General features: G+C 38.6%; 1 protein-coding gene across 6 annotated transcripts in view; it reads right to left on the reverse strand.

The window, feature by feature from the left end:
* The window catches only part of MYLK (myosin light chain kinase), a 220,239-nt gene that overhangs the window by 127,364 nt on the left and 72,774 nt on the right, over positions 1 to 20,101 (reverse strand). For all 6 annotated transcript variants that reach the window (XM_082311647.1, XM_082311644.1, XM_082311646.1 and 3 more), the window contains one exon: positions 1,883 to 2,090. In XM_082311647.1, the coding sequence (XP_082167773.1) occupies positions 1,883 to 2,090 (208 nt within the window). The remainder of the gene's footprint in view (positions 1 to 1,882; positions 2,091 to 20,101) is intronic.

Raw genomic sequence — 20,101 nt, forward strand, 5'->3', positions numbered from 1 at the left:
TTGTCAAGACTATTGGGAATTACAGATACTAAAGGCTATGTAAAATATGCATTTCTCCAGGTTTCAAACATAAAGGAGGAATGCAACACCTGCAGTATAAGATTACATCATCTGTAGTCCGAAGTTAGGCTCTCCAATTTCAAAAACAAGTTTTAGCAGCGTTACCATCTAACCCCTGGCCTCAGTAGTAACAACACTGCAGATTATTCATGCAAAAATATTTTTAAACAACTGAATGAAACACTGTGTCTAATTTCTACAGTGCAGCACTAATTCAAATTAAGATAGCAAAAAAAGGGTTTTGGACTCTGAAAGACATCTTACTTTACTTGGTTTGGTTTTTAGTCCTGTGCTAGCCCAGACTACCTTTTCTGTAAAATGATTCTTTTTGAAGCACAGTAGTTCATCATGCTTGCTGTTTATGTTTATGGCTGTCCTAAATATACACAAACTGAAATGTATATTATTTTTTCTTTTTGAAGCACAATAACTCATGCTTGCTGGTGTGAGCAATAGGGAGATGCGTACGAAGTCGTGTAAGCTGAGCGCCATCTACTGCACACAGCAATCCTGGTAGCTTTGGCACATTAAAAAAGGCTAGTGACCTGGGGTAGATCCAGAGGGGCAGCACGAAACAAACAGCTCTCATGGCTGTGAAAAAAAATTTGTTCTAGAGCCTTATAAGAATTTACAATACTGTCAGATAGCACAGCCATTCAGGATGGAAAGACTAGATTGTGTTTCAGTTACTCATTTTTTCAAGTAGCAGTCAGCCCCACATAGATATCTTTGCTGAGACCAGAAAAAATCTGCGCTTTGCTGTCTTGATGCATAGAGGGATTTTTAGAATAAAGACCATGTAATTCTTAAACTCTGAGAAATTCAGTCACTGGGCACCATGGAATTGCTTTTAAACTGCAGCAAAGTCCAGGTCAGAAAAACTGATATAAAAATAGCTGATATAAAAATCCCCCACCTCCATGCAAGTTGTCACTCATAAAAGTTGTCACAACTTAAAACTAGGGGAAAAAAAGATTTTGCATAATTTTTACAACAGAAGGCAGTAACAATCATGCTAGATCCATGCATATTTCAGTATGTACTCTGAAGATATCTGTTGGAGATTTTGACTCTGAATAAACCCAAATGCTGATTGTTTCAGGACTGCTGCAGATTTTTGCTTTGCTTCAAGAATTCAACACAAAGTTGTGACCTGAGGAGCTTTGATATTCAACAGGTCTCTGACATGACCGAATTGCAAAGAGAGAAGCAGTACAATTGATTTCCATCCTTCCCTGGCTTTGTGTCACTCTCTACATTTTAAATTTGGCAGTTTGCAACTATCTAATATGCAGATGTTCTCTTAAAAATTCCTGGGTTTGATCTTGGCTGTTTCCCTGTGTGACATTAAGCATGCAATTACAACCAGGCGTTCAGCTTAGCAAATGGAAGCATGCATGGAGAACTCCAGAAACCCATTGCCTCAGTGTGCCTATCTATCTGATAGGCTGTGAAGCAACCAAGATCGCCACAGTTTTTACTGCCTGAGAGAAAATGCTAACTTTCCAGGCCTTTGTTTCTGTCCTGAGTGGTGGCTTCCATGAAAATCACAAAGTTTATAGCAAAGTCTTTAAAGCTAGGTCTTTTGTTACCTGGGCATCATCATACACATCTGAAACTGAACACACAACTTTATCTAGCTATAGACATGTAGTTCCCTGCAAAATGTCTTAAACTGTGAAATGCAATTAATGAATCTTAGTCTTGCACCAGTGAGAAAGCATGTGTGTACAGTTGTGATTTGAACCAGATAGTTTAACACAGCTTGTTCATTTAATTAAACTCTATAATCACTGCAATAACAGTGTAAGTATCCTCTCACCTTCCACTGTCAGCTCAACGGTCACTTGACGAACCCCACCATCATTTGCAGCCTCGCAGGTGTATTTACCACCATCATCTTCCTGCACACCTTTGATTACCAAACTGAATATCCCCCGAATGCTGCGGTCCACGACATAATGGTCTCCCTCTGGGACAGGATGCCCATTTCTGTACCACGTGATCTGAGGCTCGGGGTAGCCTCTGACCTGGAAAGATGTGGAAAAAGTGGAGAAAGAAGGCAAACATAACAGATGATGGTATTAGGAAGAAATGTTGGACGTTTAGCAATGCAGTGGAAAGTTCTTGACACAGGAGCTGTTAAACATATACTGTTTGCAAGCCAAATGGCAGAACATAATGAAACGAAAAAACTCTTGGATGAGTCAAACTGTTAAAATCATAAGACTAGTCAGGCAGATAGATACCTACACAGAAAAGTTTCCCACTAGAATGGTTTACCTGCAGAAGCATAGTGATGATGCCAACGAAGAATCCTGACACCTGGGTCCCCACTGTTCAGAGACAGAGACGGTAGTGCTACTCTGTCTCTAAGTATGCAAGACTGCAAGGTATCCAGACCAAAAATTTCTAGCATGGTTGCCAAGGATTAGGCTTATATTGTAAATCTGTATGGAGCCATCGAGTTTTCAAATGTGCTGAGATATAGTAGCTCCTGACAATATACAGGCAAGAAATGCAGACACATTCAAATTTTGTCTTGATCTTTAAAAGCAGAAGATAAGGAGTTGCAATTTGAGAAAGTGTCATTAAGGGTGTTTCTCATGTTATGGTGGTAGGGGGACTGTAAAGACCTAGACGTATTCAGATAAACACACTGCCCAAAGACCTTTGTGGTCTACTGGTAGCCCAAAGAAGAGTTTTCAACAAAATGAACCAGTCCTGTGCTCATTAAATAGCAACCATGTTAATATGTCCTTGCCTGCTATGGCATTAATGATACCTTCAGATTTGAAGGCGGATTCTCAGTTGGTATAACTGAGAATGGAGTTATTGATTTCAATAGAGCTGTTGAAACCTGCTGAGGATCTGTGTCTTTCTTTCATTAAAAAATGGGAAAAGCAGACATACACCAGTTTCCACCAAAGCATTAACTCCTCAGGCAAAGGTTCTTCCTCTGCTTTATGAAAGATGCCCTCCTCTTTGAAGGTCACTTTAGTATGTGTTAACTGTTAGCACACTTCCCCAGTCATCATAACAACTCCCGATTACAGTATTTCCCCCTTCTTTCCTATTCCCCACTCTGATATGTTAGCTCACCATCTTCGGACTCTTTGATCCTTTGCCTACATCTCATGAAGTAACTGAGTGGATCAAGATGAGCTGGGATGAGTAATAGTTGTGGCTGTGTTTGCTCACTGGGAAAGGAGCAATGTTGCATTTTGAACTACGTTATCAAACCTTGGCAACTGAACAGGAAGTCCCTTCAACCTCCAGGTGGGCAAAATATTGATGATCTGTCTTGACTTGAAGAAGGCTTGGTTGTGGCTTGCACAAATTCCTCCCAACATTCCCCTCTCAGTTTCCAACCCGCATTTCAGCTCTGCTTTCTTCTGACTGCACAGCACTTACTTTCCAAATTACAATCTTTAGCCAACCAACCTTACCCATTCTTAGGTTCTCTTCTTTCAAAACCTTTCATTTTTAATCCAGCCCCACCTCACTCCAGCTGGGTTTCTCATCTGTTGGAGCTTAACCTACAGCTGTCAGAAATTTTTCTCTTTCCTTTAATTCTTTGGGTATCAGTTCAGACAAATTAATTTTGCCAGTGATGTGGTGACCCCTTCCTCCTGGCACTACTTACTCTATATATAGAGAGGACATTAATGTTTGCCAAGAGCATGAATATGCTGAATAAGCTGGAGAAACTTTCCACTTCTGGTACAAACTTCTCAAGTTCCTTCTGAGTCTATGTTTACCTAAGTAAGAGCCACGTTCTGTGAAGAATATATATTGTGGGATCCTGCACAATGGGGAGTCGATTGCTGTTTAAAAATACCACAGCATCTTTCTGAAGCTCTTTGCTGCCATGTCTTTTCTTTCCTGTGCTTTCTGAAAAATGGCAGCTCCTGCTCAGCCATGCACCTTAACACTACTCCGGCATATTGGTTTAGTGCTTACTCAGAGGGCAGGCTCGCAGGGAGATCTTTCTCAGCACATCCCATTTTCAGAAAAAGGGAGTTGTGAAGCATCAATATGAGATTTTCACAGTAGTGTAACTCTTGTTAGTTGATAATGTGCTCACTGGTACAGAAAATGACTTGTATCAAAGAACAGTTTCTTACTACTTGTCTATACCTTCCTACCTATCTTTTCATTTTAGCTTAAGAAACCAACAGAGAGATTAAGTGACTTACCCAAAGCCAGAGAGTATGTTAGAATGGAGTTTCTACCTCTCATTTTTGCTTCACTGGATATTAAGATTTCCTTGACTTTGAAATATTTGAGGCAAAATGGCTTTGAAACTGCTATTTCAAGTAATACAATACAGTAAAATGACAGAGTAGCACTTGAATTGGTGTGAAGAAAGAACTACCTTTTCAGTGCATTACATCACAACCTCTTTACTAACATTAGTCTAGCCACATCTGTTTACAGCTGCTGAGATTCTGGCCTGTGAATACAAGTCATCAGTTACCCATCACCTAACATATTTACCGTTTTTTCCAGTTCACAATCATTCCTTCTGGTGTTTTCTTCTATGTATTGTTCAACCCAGCTTCAAAGGTCCCAAGCATAAACCTTCCATCACTTATCTCAGGGAACAACTGGAGTTGAAGCAACAGGAAACACCTTCCTTCCATTTTTCTTTCTGTTTTATCATATTCTTAAGTCCCTCTTGGACCACACAAGGCCATTTTTACCTGACTCCTCAAGCTCTGGTAGACCATTATACATGCCCTTCCAGTATCACATGGCTGAGCCTACATTAAGTGTTTTTCCATTTCTTCCATATGTGTTTATTTTATGCTTGCTATGTCTGTATTATTTTGTTCATCCACACCTCTACACTGAGGAAATGCCACACAGAAAATTACAAACACAGGCAATCAGCATGCCATTTCCTTTCAAAAGGTTGAGTCATTCCCTTCCCAAATTTTGTATTTTTTTCTTTCATTTTTTGTCAAAAATTACATGATGGGATACAGAATTGCTCTGTTCCAAGGATTTATTTCAGGTTTGGGTTTGGAATGTGTTTCAAACTGAGCCAGCCCTCTCTGAAATACATAGTCTTGCCATAAAAGTGTCAGGGACCCTTAAACGAATCACTGGTTACTAGGTTTTGATCCTAATGGATCAATTCCAGAACTGCAGCAGGTTTTATATTCCTCCCTAACCTTTCCAGAGCTCACTAAAAACATCTGCCTTGAATAAATCCACAGCAAAGAGAAATTTATCTGCTTATTTAATGCCCAGCAGAGAAGGCTATAACCTTTATTTACAGCTTGGCCTGTGTGAGTATTGCCAGTCCCCGTGAGGCTACAGCTTTTCTTTACCTGCTCTACAACAGTAACAAGTGGAAAATTGACAGCAAGCAGCAAATAACCATTGTATTAGCACAAACACGAGTTCTGAGTTTTTGTCTGGACCCATCAACTGCTTAAAGTCTTCCTGGAAAAGTCCGCTACGGTAAAACAGGCCTTCTGCTCTATGCATCAACACAGCAAGTGGAAAGAGCTGAGAGAGAACCTGTCGCCTGTGGAACTTCCAGAGTTAAGATTCAGTTCTGCATCTCGGTCTGGGGGAATGCTATTGAAAAGGGATGGTGCTAGGTTCCTAAGGAAGAGAAATAAGCAGAAAAAATACAACAAATCTATTCAAACTGTACTCTAAATGATAGTATTATGAAAAAATGTGCTGCTACAAACTAGTCCCCATTGTCACAAACCTAAAGGCATCAGTGACCACCAATGCCAAATATATTCAGTGACTCTTTTTCTTGTCTGAAAGTGCAGGAAAGATTTTCTAAAACTTGGCCTGTATCTATGCTCCATCAAAGAGCTGTTTATATACCAATTTCAAAAAACCATAAGTTTGCCTACTTAAATGCGTCACAGTTGCAGTAGCAGTTTAGGGCAATGAGATGCACTCCTTTGGCTCATGCTTTTAACTCCAAAGTCATATCCTGCTTTGTAATAACTGTTGCTGGCTCCAGTGAGGTTAACAATGAATGCAAACCCACAGCACTCCAAAGGAATCAGCCATAAATGACAATAAACCGAAGCATAAGTAACTGTGAAACACTGATGGGGTGTGTACTATTACTGAGTGTTGCTCACTTTGACAGGAACACCTTAAGACTATTGGAAATGATGGTAAACATTACATTACATGTTCTAGCATTACGTTCATTATACTGGCTGAGGTGTTCAGTGCTTGACGTTAAGGACTACATAAATGTCCCATGTTGCTGCTCAAGGTCACATCAACACACAAGCATTGAGATCAGGAAGAAAACAGATGTCAAAATGATGTCTTGGTTTGCAAAATCCCGCCAAATTACGTTGTATATAGACAGGCACATCAAAAGTTGTACTAAGACTGGCAATGAAACAACTGTTATGAAGTTGCTATTCAAAATAACTCCCCTCACAGAGATGATTTCATATGCTGCAATATGAATTCCACTAGTGAGTAAAATTCCCCTGTAGAAACAATCCTTTTCCAATGAAGTCAGAATTTTAAAGCATCCAGATTCTGTCAGCACACAGCGTTCAGTTGTGCTGCTATTTCTGTAGCCTACCTTTGCCTTTAATTCCACAAAATCCAGAATTAAGACCTATGTATGTAAAGTATTCAATCATTGAAGAGAAGAATCAGTTGTATTTGAGTGGTTCAGTCCATGTAAAGAAAACTGATCTTGAATTTACCTTTGAAAGACAGAAATATTCTCTATTCAACTTTTTATACTTCACATGCTATTTAAAATGTGGCTTTCAACCCAATTTGCATACCTTGCTGCTTTTTGAGGAAAGTTATTCCCTTTGTAGGCTGTTAAAGAATAACAGGGTATAGTAGGTAGTATTTAACATCCTAAAATAAGCAGGTTTGCTGTTCCTGCAGCTAAGTGACACTGCTTTTCGACACCTGGTTCTCAGTGAGAACAACTTGGTATCATAACTGCCCATTTATGTTTGAGACAGAAAAATACAGAATATACTTCTTAGAGAAAATGTCTGGAAGTTTTTGTTGTTTTAATTAACATATGCACTGATAAAGTGTTATACAAAAATAGACATTTCCACTTGTCTTGAGACTTTTAGGGATATGCAGCCCTTGAGGATACTAAAAGTGATGCTATTAGCCTGTATCTCATTCATTGCAACACAGAGAAATAACTTATTAAAAGCGCTCATGGTTAGTAGTGTAGCTAGCACATTTCTAGTTAGACTGTAGTGTCTGGAAGCATTAAAACAACATGAAAACAAAGTTTGCATGACCTGGGTAACAAGTCTTACAAGAAGAATGGCAATAATGAGAAATGTTTTCTAATGCATAAAGGTACCTGCAAAGAAGTAGTTTTTAAACTTCTTGAGTTTTAAAAATTCTTAAAACTTCTTCAGTTTTTAAACTCTTTCCCACATCCATAGTGGATAGGACAAGCAATAGACTTTTAAGAGAAATTGGCCAGTGGATTGGTAGATGATGTCTGACAGCAGCGACCTCCTTAAGAACAGCAGGTGTTTTGCGCATTTGACTGCCTGCCTATCTTAACATTAAGGAATGCCAGAGAGTGAGGTAACTTTTTGAGAAGGGTTTGTAGCCTATCCTCTGTTCCATGCCCACCTTCAACCAGAAACCAGTCATTTCTGGGAACTACAACTCAGAAAAGGCCACAGAGATCAGAAGCTGCAAAGGAATAAAAAGAGAATAGCCTCAGTTATAGTTGCCAGATGTTACCATTGAGCTCCAAAGTGTATGCTTTGGGCAGATCATTAGAAGTCACACCAGGAGGAGGCATCAAGGGAGATGTGGAAAACCATTCAGAATATCTGACAAACTTTGACCTTTATTTTGCTGCCTGCAAACAAAAGCCTGACACAAAAAAAGAAGGGACTTGGCCTAGCAAATACTCATTACTAGCAGGGCGTAAACTGCTGGCACCTTTTGCAAAACTTAAAGATTATTGATCCATCAGATTTTACCAAGAAAGCAGCAGAAGTGCAATTAAGTAGCATGACAAATTTTGTAAGTAAGTGTAATTCTACTCAAAGAAGTGAAGACATAGGGAAAAAACAATGTATAGCACTTACACTCGAAACGCGGTAGAGATTGTATAGTGTACCTCTTCTTCCAATGTCTAGGTATCAGCAAAAATGGAATATTATTCACTTTATTGCAAGTTATGTATTAGATGGGCTCATCTGACGGTCATACAGTTGAAGGCTCTCATGCAGCCCCAAGAGCTTCAATCCAGACAGTAACAGCTGTTCTGTGGATGTGGCTCATCCTAGGTCCTACAAAAAAAGAGGTGTTTCCCATAGTCATCAGACTCTAGCCAGTGTCCTCTATCTTCCTCAATTGAATCAAGAGCCAAGAGTTTTTGGACCTGGACCTTGATCAAAAGAATTGTGAGGGGAATGAAATACTTGAGAGTAAACTTAGCAGAGGATGCTAAGAACTGGATACACCATAACACATGCTCTATCCATGTGGACAGAGCTCTGCTCTCTAACAAGAAAAAAAGCCACATCTTGTTGTAATAGTTCATACTGACGTGAACTCTTAATGTCAGTCTTAGGAAAAAAGTACTACAAAACTGTGGAGACTATAACATGAACATCGTGAATACAACCCCACCTAATATGTGGAAGATTTTTATTTTAATTTAAATTTTTTGGTTAGTGCAGGTGGGAAACGTGGTTCTGGCCAGTGCAGCTCTTTTATAAGTCATGTAACAAAGCTTCTGTTAGGCTCAAGCTGCAGTTTGCTTTAACAAATGAACAGCAGATGTTCTTGATAAGGGAAAGTGGACATGATGATACATTGTTAAGCTCCTTCTGAGACTTTAAACACACACAAACCATATCTCAAGAATAGTTTATCCATTTTAAAAGCTTGCTTCTAAAACAGAGAACTTGCCTGGCAAGGTCAAACATGAAAACGTTAAATATTAGGAGATGTTAAATATAAGGAGACTTAGCTATGACCTTGCAAACAAAGCAAATAATCTGCCTCTTCTACGGAGCAGTCTAGAATCTACCATTGCCTGATTTAAAGCAAAAATGGAATACATACTAGGACTAAACATAGCTCACTTCAAAGCATTACCTATTGCACATACAAGAAACAATAACGGTCTTTCTGTAAAATGTGGGTATGTTTTTGTTTAAGTGCTGAACTCTGGTACACTACATCTGGTGTTTAGGTTTCTTGTTCCACATGCACACAGTCCTCATAAATTAGTTCTTTGGGCGTAACCTTAACTGGAACACAACTCTGAAGACGTAAGTCTTCACAACTGGTGCGTGCAATTATCTGTTTCTTCTCCCAAATGGTGTGGAGCAGGGATTGAAAAATGACAATACAGGCCTCCAAACAGACAGTTGCCTTGCAAAAAAAAACAAAACCAGAAAACCAACCAAAACGAGCAACAATGAAAAAAAGAATCGAAAGTAGAATCAAACATCTGCAAAGCACCAGCAAATGCTACAACTCATTCTTCAGGCACCCATCCCTGGCAATCACTGCATTCTGTTCTTAGGCAACCTGAGACCATGCATAATTACATTGAGCTCCTTCTCAAGGTTTCACCTATAAAAGTTTCAAACCATACACATTTTTCTTGATTCTCGTTTGTGGCAATGAAAAGCGAACCTTTGCCAAATTGAACTCCTTGATATTGCTAATGTTAACATTGTGAGTGAAGGAAATCTCATATTCTTTTAGCCTCGAGTAGAAAGATCACATGCCACAGCACTAACATAGAAAGGCTGCAAGATTTGTCATTGTCCTGTTTGCCCTGATGAGAGATAGAGAAGAATTATCTGGAGATGCAATTCATAGAATTCAATGCAAGGGTAAGGAGACCCAGAAGGTAAAGAGAGTCTTAGCACTTTCCTCCTATTTATTAAAAGCTGTTCCTTTAGAATTATTATTTCAATGCAACTGTTAGTGTGCCATATGAAGTTTACCTCTTCCTAGTCCCATGGAAAAACCTGTGGCCCAGTTTCAGAACAATCCAAGTAATGTTTAGTTTTCACTGACTTAAAACATGGTAGTGAATGCTGAGCACTTCTAGCTCATTTTGACTGCTGTACCCAACTATGGGGATATGAATGAAAAACAGTATACTTTAATTTGTTTTTAAAAGTCCACTAAAGCCCCCACAATATCATAAACCTACATGGATCGAGCTCAGATTATGGATCCTGGACCTAATCTGTAGATCATAGGATACAATTACAGAATTCAGGTAAGACAGAAGCTAGGGGAAAGTAAAGAGTTGAAGAATTCTCTAAATTTTCACACGAGAGACCCTTTCATAGAGTTTTACTTTGCTGTCTGGCAATGTGGAAGGGTTTCTGCAGGAGCTTGGCAAAATGTCCATTCACCCTAGAAAGTGTGGAATGATTTGATCACGTGGAAGAATAACTTTCTGCCCTGATTCTGTGCTTATTCCCTCCCTGACACCAGTACTGACAATCTAGAATTCTGTAGCAAAAAGACAAAAATTTATCTTATACAAAATTCTTTGACTCTGATGAAAACTCATTAGATCTTGCTTCATTAACTCTGCAATGCTCCATTTGGCTGGAAGCATGCTTTCAGTTCAGATCATAAACCACAGCTGGCATTACATGCACGCTACTTAGATAATCTAGAAGAAACATACATAACCGGGTCTAGCGAACTGCTAGTGCACTTCACAATTCCTAACTTTCTAAGTAGGAATTCAGGTACCCAAGGACAAAACTTTCATCTTAAAATGCATAAAGAAACATGCACACAGAAAATGCATACACAAACATAGCCATTATGGTAGTCATGGGCGAAAGATGTTACAAGAAAGGAAAGGTGCTCAAAACAGTAATGCACTGGAGAATTCATGAAAAACAGCAGCCTTCTTTGTAAGGAGAACACTTTGGACCCTACATTTCTGTGAAGCTTTACAGAAATGATACAAATAAAGCTGGTTTTGATTTTCCATCTGAAAATGTCAAGTTATGAGACGGTGACAAAACCAGACTCACTTCATGGATACAGTGGGAATTTAGAGAACAGCCAGAAGTTACACTCTGGGGCATACAAGCCTGAGCAAGTGCAGTACCTTAGTACAGCATTAGGGCAGGCTTCAGCAGCCCTCCCACACCGCGTGCAAGGCACTGTCTGCTTTAACTTTGTTGTTTGACATTTTACTGTGGCTTCCTACACTTTATATTTTGAAAAACAGCAAATAAACATTTTTTTTATTCACTTCCATGACATTCATGGTTGTATAAACTTGTTTCAAATCCTCATCTGCTTGTGTTGTTCAAGCTGAAGAGCCCTTGTTGTTTAATCTGTGCTTGTACTAGGAGCCATGAAATACCTCTGATAATCATTGTCAAATTTTCCATCTCTTTTCTAGCCTGAGATAAGGACAGATCAGAACTGCATGTAGCATCCAAAAGGTGGGAACCCACAGATTTCTAGATTGACACCTCAGATCGTTGGCAGTTTTTTCCTTTCCAAATGTGTTTTTAACACTATTTGCTATTTTTCCCACCTTGAGCTGATTAGTCAGAGAGCTGTTCAGGGCAAGATCTCTCTTTTGAATAGTAATAGCTAATGAAAATTGAACTAAGTATATTTTATTTTTCTACTTTGTACTCATCAATGCCAAATGGCATTTTATGTTTTATAGTCCAGGCACTAAACAGAATGAGATCCTTTTGCAGATGGCACCCCACCAATTTTAGTTTTGACTCTTTAAAGCAGTTCTGCATTTTCTGCAAATTTTGTTATCTCACTATTCAACCCCTTTTTGCAGATTGCAAAGGTGCTGAACACTACACATACTACCACAGTTCTTTAGGGGAATCAGCATTTATGGTACTCCCAGCAGGGAAGAATTTATGACTTATCCATGGAAGACATGGTCTGCTAACTGAAAAGCAGACAGCAGCTGCAGATCATTTCTTCTTCAGTCTTCAACATTTAATCATATTTTTTTGTAAAATTCAGTGTGGAGAGTTCCCAGAGGTGCACAGAGTACTGGCTTTGTGCTCAGTCACCCGAGTATAGCTGTCTGAATAAAGCAGTGCTTTCCCAGGTACCATAACATCTACAAGTCCATTTGTCCTAAATTATTTCTGAAGGACTCAAGTGCAATCTCAGAGCAGCACTGGGTGTCAAGCTGCTTTGAGTTTATTTAATTTCTAAGTTCAAACACCAGCCCCAATTAATGCAGCTCTTAAGAAAATGCTTAAGCCCTACTTGTGTCTCTTGGAATTAATGACATGCATAGGTGCTTTTCCTAAATTAGATTTTATTTCATTTAAAGAATAAGCTTAAATTTATTGCATTTAAAGTAACATTGTTATAGGAGTCTTCAGACAGCCCCAAAATAACCTGAAACATCATTCAGGTGAAATACAGAACACTTCCAAGGTGGACTCTACCCTTTCCAGCATAGTGGGCGTGAGGGGAACACACTGTATGGAGAAACACATTTCTGTGTAGCTATAATGTCAATCAGCAAGTGAATCAGAAGTTGTAAACCTCTGTTACACTAGTGGGGGCATTTTCACACAGGCGTTGCAGTCTGAGTGGCAGTGGTTTTTTGATGGAGCTTTAATAAATCATTCTACCAGCAGCAACATCTGCCTTTTTACTTTCCCCGCATTGTAGCTAGCTGACCTGTAGCCATTAAGCGCATGAGGAGAGTTTTATGCAAACCACCCATGTAGCTTACCTGGACCCTTTTTTTTCTGTAAATACAAGTTTTCTGAACTTAAGATGGGATTATAAGTATACTGAATCTCTGTCCATCTTTAGATCTATATTTATACTTAGTCATTGTTCAATTTTTCCCCTTTTTAAAAAAGTTCATCTAGCTTGGCAATTCAAAAACAGTGAGATGCCATAAACCTTGGATAAAGTGTAGAAGAAACCTTAGGCTATTTGTTTCCTCCATTGCCACCCAGATGCTGTCCTGGCTCCCTCCTACTCCCTTGTAGTTGTTGCACATTTCTATGAGTTACACTGGCACACAAAGATGACAAGGCCTCTGCAAAGTGGTGAAATTCCGACACTTTGTCAAAGGAGGAGTGTGCAGAATACTGAGTTATGTACAAACTGAAGACAATTTCAGTTCCAAAATAGGTAGCTGTCACGTGGGAAAGTGTCACTCTGACTTCATAGCTGAGGAGCTGAGACATGGAGACACTCAGAGAGTTTGCCAAACTCACGCTAAAAGGAAATTAGCTTTCCATATTTAGTAATGTTAGGTTATAATCTGACCATATTTCCTCCTTGCCAACAAATTTGCTATTGCAGCAATCAATGCAAAGACTGAACTGAAGTTGCAGCACCAGAGCGCAGCTGCTCTTCTTACCCTGAATAATGACTGAAGCCATCAACATCATATTAGTGTGTTTGTATACAGGTATCAAAGTGCATAGTATTGAGTAACAGTAAAGAGGGTCCAGACAGAATAGGTCCAGAGTCTTGGCAGCAAAATGAGAAGCATGTAAAATAGCGTTACAAATAAGAGAATGTTAACTCACCACTATAGAATAATGTGAGCAACATAAGAAACAACTCTGTCAGCTCTCAATAACTTCAATACCGCCATACAGCTCTGCAGAATAGAAGTGTCTGTAGAATGGGCCAAAAAGATTTCAAAGGCAAGGGGAAGCACAAGAGCTCTCAACAAAACAGGGAAGATAAACTTTGCAGCCCTCTCTTGGGTGAAACTCTCATCAATTTTAATGAGAATTTTCTCTGCTTCTGAGTGTCTCCTTCAAGACAAAAAAAAGGCAAACTGCAAAGAGGAAGTTTTCTTCCCATGGACCAACTGATGTTAAGGCCTTTTTAAAAGTGTTAAATTTTATGAGGTGCTGAATAGTTTGAATAGCTTAAAATGCCAAAAAAATGCAAAGAAATAGCTGATCGGTATGCATGGTTATGGGTCATTTAGGATTATGCAGTAAGAATGTAAATAAGTTCAAAGGGAAACAATTGTGGCTGCTGAATGGAAATAAGGCTCTTGCTAATTGTTCCACATAGCCCAGTAAGCCCCTAAAATGTGCTCTCTTTCCCTATCCTTCTCTTCCTCCCCATCTTTGGTAATTCTGAATCAAGATATCTATCAAATATTACTAAATGAAGCAGCTGCTTCAAGTTAGTAGCGATGCATTTAGGAGCATGGCAGAAGTTTCCTGATAGGACAAGTGTTCATTTCAGAGCAGCAGCAGTCTTTACTACGGAAAACAAGATTTTGAAAACTCAGACCAGAGTTTCACTGTGTTGTGAGAGCTGTCAGAACAGGAGCAGTTCATTCATTTCCACTTCAACAGGACAGCCTGATTTACTGTGTTTGCCACTACTTTTGTTCATAAATTTTATTTGGCAGCACTAGAAGAAAGGCTGAAGCATAAAACAGTTTAACAAAATAAAAATAAATTGTTGGGAAACTGTGTTGCCTCTTCCCACCACAAAAACCTTAGCTTTTAACACCTGACAAAGATTTTTACTTTCAGCTGTGAATTCTTCATTCAGTAACAATTCAGAAAGGTGGATAAAGATTGTTTAGACCAAGCACAAGCACTAGGAAGCCTCCTGACAAGCAGAGGATCACATTAACACCAAGAATTCACTCTCTCATTAGCAAAATGTGCGTATGTCCCCACTTAGAAGGAAAACTGTAAACATTTAGCTGTTTTAGCTTACAGAACTGATCATAGAAACCAGACACTCTGAGCCACAGCTTGAGCCTGGGACATCATCGGGTCAAAAAACTCTGCTGATACCACATGAAAGAAGCAAAACTAAACACCGTCAATTATTTTCAGAGCAACAATCCCTTCATAACAATAATATTTGGGGTTTGAATTGGCAGTCAGTTTTTAAAGACAGATCTGTTTCTTTCCTTTCTCAGGAGAATGATCATCATTCACTGTAATAACACTTGCAAAAACCTAATTTTTCCATTGTATATTATTTCTGGAAGACTGAAAGATTTTTTTTTTTTTTTTTTTTACTTACTGATGCAAAGTTTCTGTCTTAATAGGATGTGAATTTATTTTACATGTCACTGAATACTAGTGGGCCTGTCTTCTTGTAGGAGCTAGGTCACTGACCAAAAGGGCTTCATACTTTCCTAGCTTGAGGATGCTGTTCTTATGAATTCAATATCGATACATGCTATCAAGAGGTAAGGAGTCTCTATAAATTTACATGAGCAAACACATTATGCGTGACCAACTGTGGAAAATCAATAATAAAAGAAAATACGTGCTTTCTTTCTGTGCCCAAAACACATAGCTACTGGAAAATATATTTGGAGCTATGAAATTCATAATTAAGGGCAACAATTCACATCTGGAATGTAAGGTGGTAACAGAAACTCTTTACTCTGAATGAACATGCCCGTACTTTATCAATTTCCAGCCAGACAAGGTTTATTTCCTGCAATTTAGGAGTCTGGCAGTGGCCACAGAAAACGCTAAAACTGGATTTTGTTGCTGAGTTGACTGCACAGTTTTATGTTCATTTAAATACTGTCTGCTGATAGTGACGAATGCTGCTGGCAAAGGCAGTGCTCTGGATAGGTTATAAAAATTCTCCCCAGTTATGTGTACTGCTTCGTTGTTAACGCTACTTGGTAGGGCTGGCAAGCACGCTGGGCTGAAATGTCATTTGTTTTAAATTTCATTAAAAAGTAGAACTGATGTGATTACAAAGAGGTATGAAATGCAAAGTTGGATTGTGAAGATATGAATACATTAAACGAAACATCTAGCATTTCTCATTGCATTGTTTATTCCGCTACATGCAACTTACTGCTATGCATTAAATAATTAAGACTTCCATAATAAACCTATTGCAAAACATCAGCTGCTCATTAGCAACTGTCAGTGATGGTTTTATCCTGTAATAATCTATAAAATCTATAAGCTTTCCGGGCTTCACACATATACTTTCTAATAACAGCTTAGCAGAGATAACTCATACAATGCAATATACAAACTGCTGTGTTTAAAATAAAAAATAAAAATCAAGGGCTGAGCAACAACTGTTTAAAAGAAAAAACCCTCAAAGCGCTAACTGAAATACTAAGTATAAATTGATGTGGCTATAAATTTCTAGTTCAACAGTTCAGAATAAATATTTATAGACATGCTGAGTTCAAGAGAAATTTTGTGGGCTTCCCTCTTCTTTCTAATGCTTTCTCTCAAAAGTAAAATTGCTGTGATCTTGGTAAGAGCAACACACACGTGCACTCAAAAATAGCTACATTTGTTTAGGTTGTGGAAAAAGTGCTTACTCTGCATATGCTTTCAATAGAGCTCCACTTAACTGCAGTTGCTGGCATTTCTATTGAGAGATCTGAACAAATCCAGCATAATGTTTTCCATTAAACCTATGACCGTGTAATAGTCTCCCAAGCAGACAAATCTTTGTCTACACTTCTGTCCATTAGCATATCCCAACAGGCAAACAAACCATCTTTTTTGTCAAGGCACTGAGGACCTAATGCTGGCATTGTGTTTTCATTAAGTGATGCTCCAACAGCAGTCACCTAGATATTCGTGATATTTGCACCTATTGCAAATTTTAACTTTCTCTTCCAAAATCAGCAGCTATTTATCTCCAATAAGGATAGGTTCCTGTCTAAGGTGCTGGATGGGAACTGAACTTCTGGAAGACAGCAGTTCAGTTCTGAACCCAGGCATGTATTTCTGTGTGATCTTGCACAAACCAATAAATCTCACTGTGCCTCAGTAGTCCACATGAATGTCAAGGGGGGTAACGATGACTATTCCTCTGTTGTTTTAGCTAGGAAGGTCATCAGAGAAGGGTCCAACTCTAGTCTGGCCTGTATATGTGTTAAATACTATCAGCAAACATACACTAGGACTCCAATTGAATTAAGCTGTTTAAGTGGTACCACGAAATAAGCAAAAATCAATACCATTTACCATAGTTCTTTAATCTGTACTTCCAAGATTTTATCATCATTTTTCTTCAGTGCCCTGGCTTTTAACATAACTTTGTCTTGAAATATTTATATTTGCCTCCCTGTAGAGACAAATTGTTGAGTTATTCTTTTATGAAGGAACACCAGAATTTATGTAGACAAAAACATCAAGCTTAAGTATATTGAACTCTTGTTCCAGGGTGTTCACAGAACAGCAAACTTCTGTATTCATTGTTTGCCTGATGAGTATGGGAATGTAATATAAATGAGTTAGTTAGATTTCAGATATGAGATACCAGATACTACTGTGTGTGTGTGGGAGGGGTGCTTTTAGAAAATAGAGTGCATTACACTAATATTCTAAGCTTTGCAAAAACAATTTAAATAATACATGCACCATAACTACAGGCTTGCTTGTGCATTATGGGGCACATGGAAAGAATGGCAACCTCTCAAGCCACACAGTTACAATTTGACTCTACTGTGCAGCTAGAGGAAAATTACCGTTCTGATTCAACATGAGTTGAGAGAGCACAGAGCCGAATGAAATAAGCTCAATATTCTGTCGCCAAAAGCCAAGTAACCATGAACAGTATTATTTAATTTCTCAGTCTTTGCTTCTCCATTTTGTTTGGGCTACATGTGCAGATTTTTGTCATCTTTAAATGAAAAGTTCTTGTATACATTACACATTGGCATACAGTATGACTTTTAATTAGTATTTCAGTAGGCTCAGCTGTTGTATTTATAATAAATATTCCATAGAGTAACATCTACCGTAGTATTTTGAAAAGGTGCAGAAAAGCAAGGAAAATTCAAAAAGAAAGATAAAATAATTTCTTTTTCCGTTTCACCTCATTCTGCACATGAATAACAAAGGTCTCTATACAAGCAATAAAAACATGCAAAGCTGACTTGGAATTTGTACCAGTTTTAGCCACAGTATTTTCAAAAGACAAGGATTACTTTGTTCTGCCTGGCTGCAGGTTTACAGCAATGCACTGATTTACAGAGAATAAAGCCATCTTCATCATCAGAAAGCCTCAAAAAAGTTGTTTGTTTGTTTTTTTAAAAATGGAACATTTCCAGGTTTTCACTCTCTCGTGCAGAGTGGTGTATATTCCTGAAACTCCTCTGAAGAAAAAAGGCATAAGAGCTTGGATCATCTCTAGAATCTCATTACAACGTATCCTTAATGCGGGAAGGCTTGCCCAGAGGTCAGGTAGGTTACTAACTTGCTAGAGATTCAGTAACCTCCAGTAACATTGTGATAATGTCTTACAGACTGCACATTAAAAACTGAACTGGGCACCTACGGAAGGACAATCTGGTGTTGCCTACTATTTCTCCTGACCATACCCTCTGGTTGGATCCTAAACCTGGTTAATTGCTTGCCATGTCTGAGACCATCAGTAGACCCTGTTAGAACACACGGCACTGCCTGCTGTGTTCAGAGCCTGTGGGACTGCGGCCCACTGGTGATGGCACGGCCCATGCACGGCTCACCCTCGGCTCCTGGCTCGCTTTCCTTTGGGGAGCGGCCAGCCCTTGCTGCTGCCTGTCAGACAGACTGGTTTCTCTCCTTCATGAATGGGTTGAATTGTACACGATTCACAGCAATGCTATTTTCTGTTCAGCATGCACTTAGATGCTAGGGAGTCCAGATGTTACATGTAAAAAAAAAAGTATGTTGTCTGGTTTTGCACAGTAGGTTTCCAAAATCCATACTGTATCCATAAGTGAACAGAGCCAAGTAACATGTCAAAAGCAGAAATTTTTAGCTTTGGAGTCTAGGTGCTAGAATGAGTGTGGACTGAGCAAAACCCCAATGAGTAATGATGTGTTTTGATTATAAACCTTCTCCACATGTGGCCTTCTGCAAAGATTCTGAATGCATCATGCTTGCTGTCTATTAATGACTACTTTCTTTTCCTACAGGGGAAAAGTAGAATTATATCAAAAAGTGTGATTTGGTGTCATTTGGCGTAATTTAGGTCAAACTCTCAGGGACACATTTATAGACAGTCAAATGCATACTTTGCTATTTTACGTGCTCTCATAGTTACGTATGGCACTGAACCCCTCCCTGACCTTTGTCGTTTCATCAGCCAGATGAAGGCAAGGTGCTGGAGTAAAGTTTAAGCCTTGCTTATGATGGGAGAAGGCAAATATATTACTAGTTAGCCAAATGCATGTCTGATGATAAGTATGCCATCCTACCTTTTGGGTCAGCTAGAAAAAGGAAATTTAAAGTTTTTCCAGCTAGGGGCATATTTCTGCAAGAAAAAAAAAAACAACAAAACAAACCAACAACCCAACAAAAAAACCTTTTCCTCATTTCATCCCTCTCACTCCACTGTAGGTGATTGCAGCAGAAGGAAAAGAAAGTTAACTGCTCACACTGTTCCAGTTACTAGGTCATCTTTAACCTTTAAACCTATTATGACTGTGAAAGGAGTCAAATGCACAATTCCCCAAAAAAACAAATTTAAAACATCATAATGATAAGTTGCATTCATGTTTCATGTACTACTAAGAACATTTATTTAAATAAGAAAGCACAATGCTACGTGATGTGTTTTATTACCAGTGGAATTGACCACAACGAAGACTTACGCGCTGGCCCTGAGGAACAAGGGAGACTAGCCTGGAAAAGATGATGATATTTTTCAAATTAAAAGCAGAATTGAAGAATCTAATAAGACTTTGTTGAAATTTGAGAGATTCATGATTAACCATCATGGGATAAGAAAAATAAGAAGAATTATACTGACCGCCTCTATCCTGCCTTACACTGACTCAATTTCTGAACATATCTTTGTTCAGCTATTTAGGATATGCTGATCAGCTGTTTTTCTCTTGGGAAACAGCTAGATTTTCTTCTATTCCTTTTTCAGACATTTTTATCTTATCATCCCTAAATGGTGGACTTTATGGTTAGTCATGGTATTTATTCTATCACTACTTTTGAAAAAGACTGAACCTCCTTTGCACCATAATATGAATATTTTGCATCTCCTTTTTCTCTGCAAATTTGTCAATACATAATATAAGAAATTTTTCTCTGATTTC

Source organism: Platalea leucorodia (genome assembly GCF_965183815.1).
Source record: "Platalea leucorodia genome assembly, chromosome: 5".
Classification (NCBI taxonomy): domain Eukaryota; kingdom Metazoa; phylum Chordata; class Aves; order Pelecaniformes; family Threskiornithidae; genus Platalea; species Platalea leucorodia.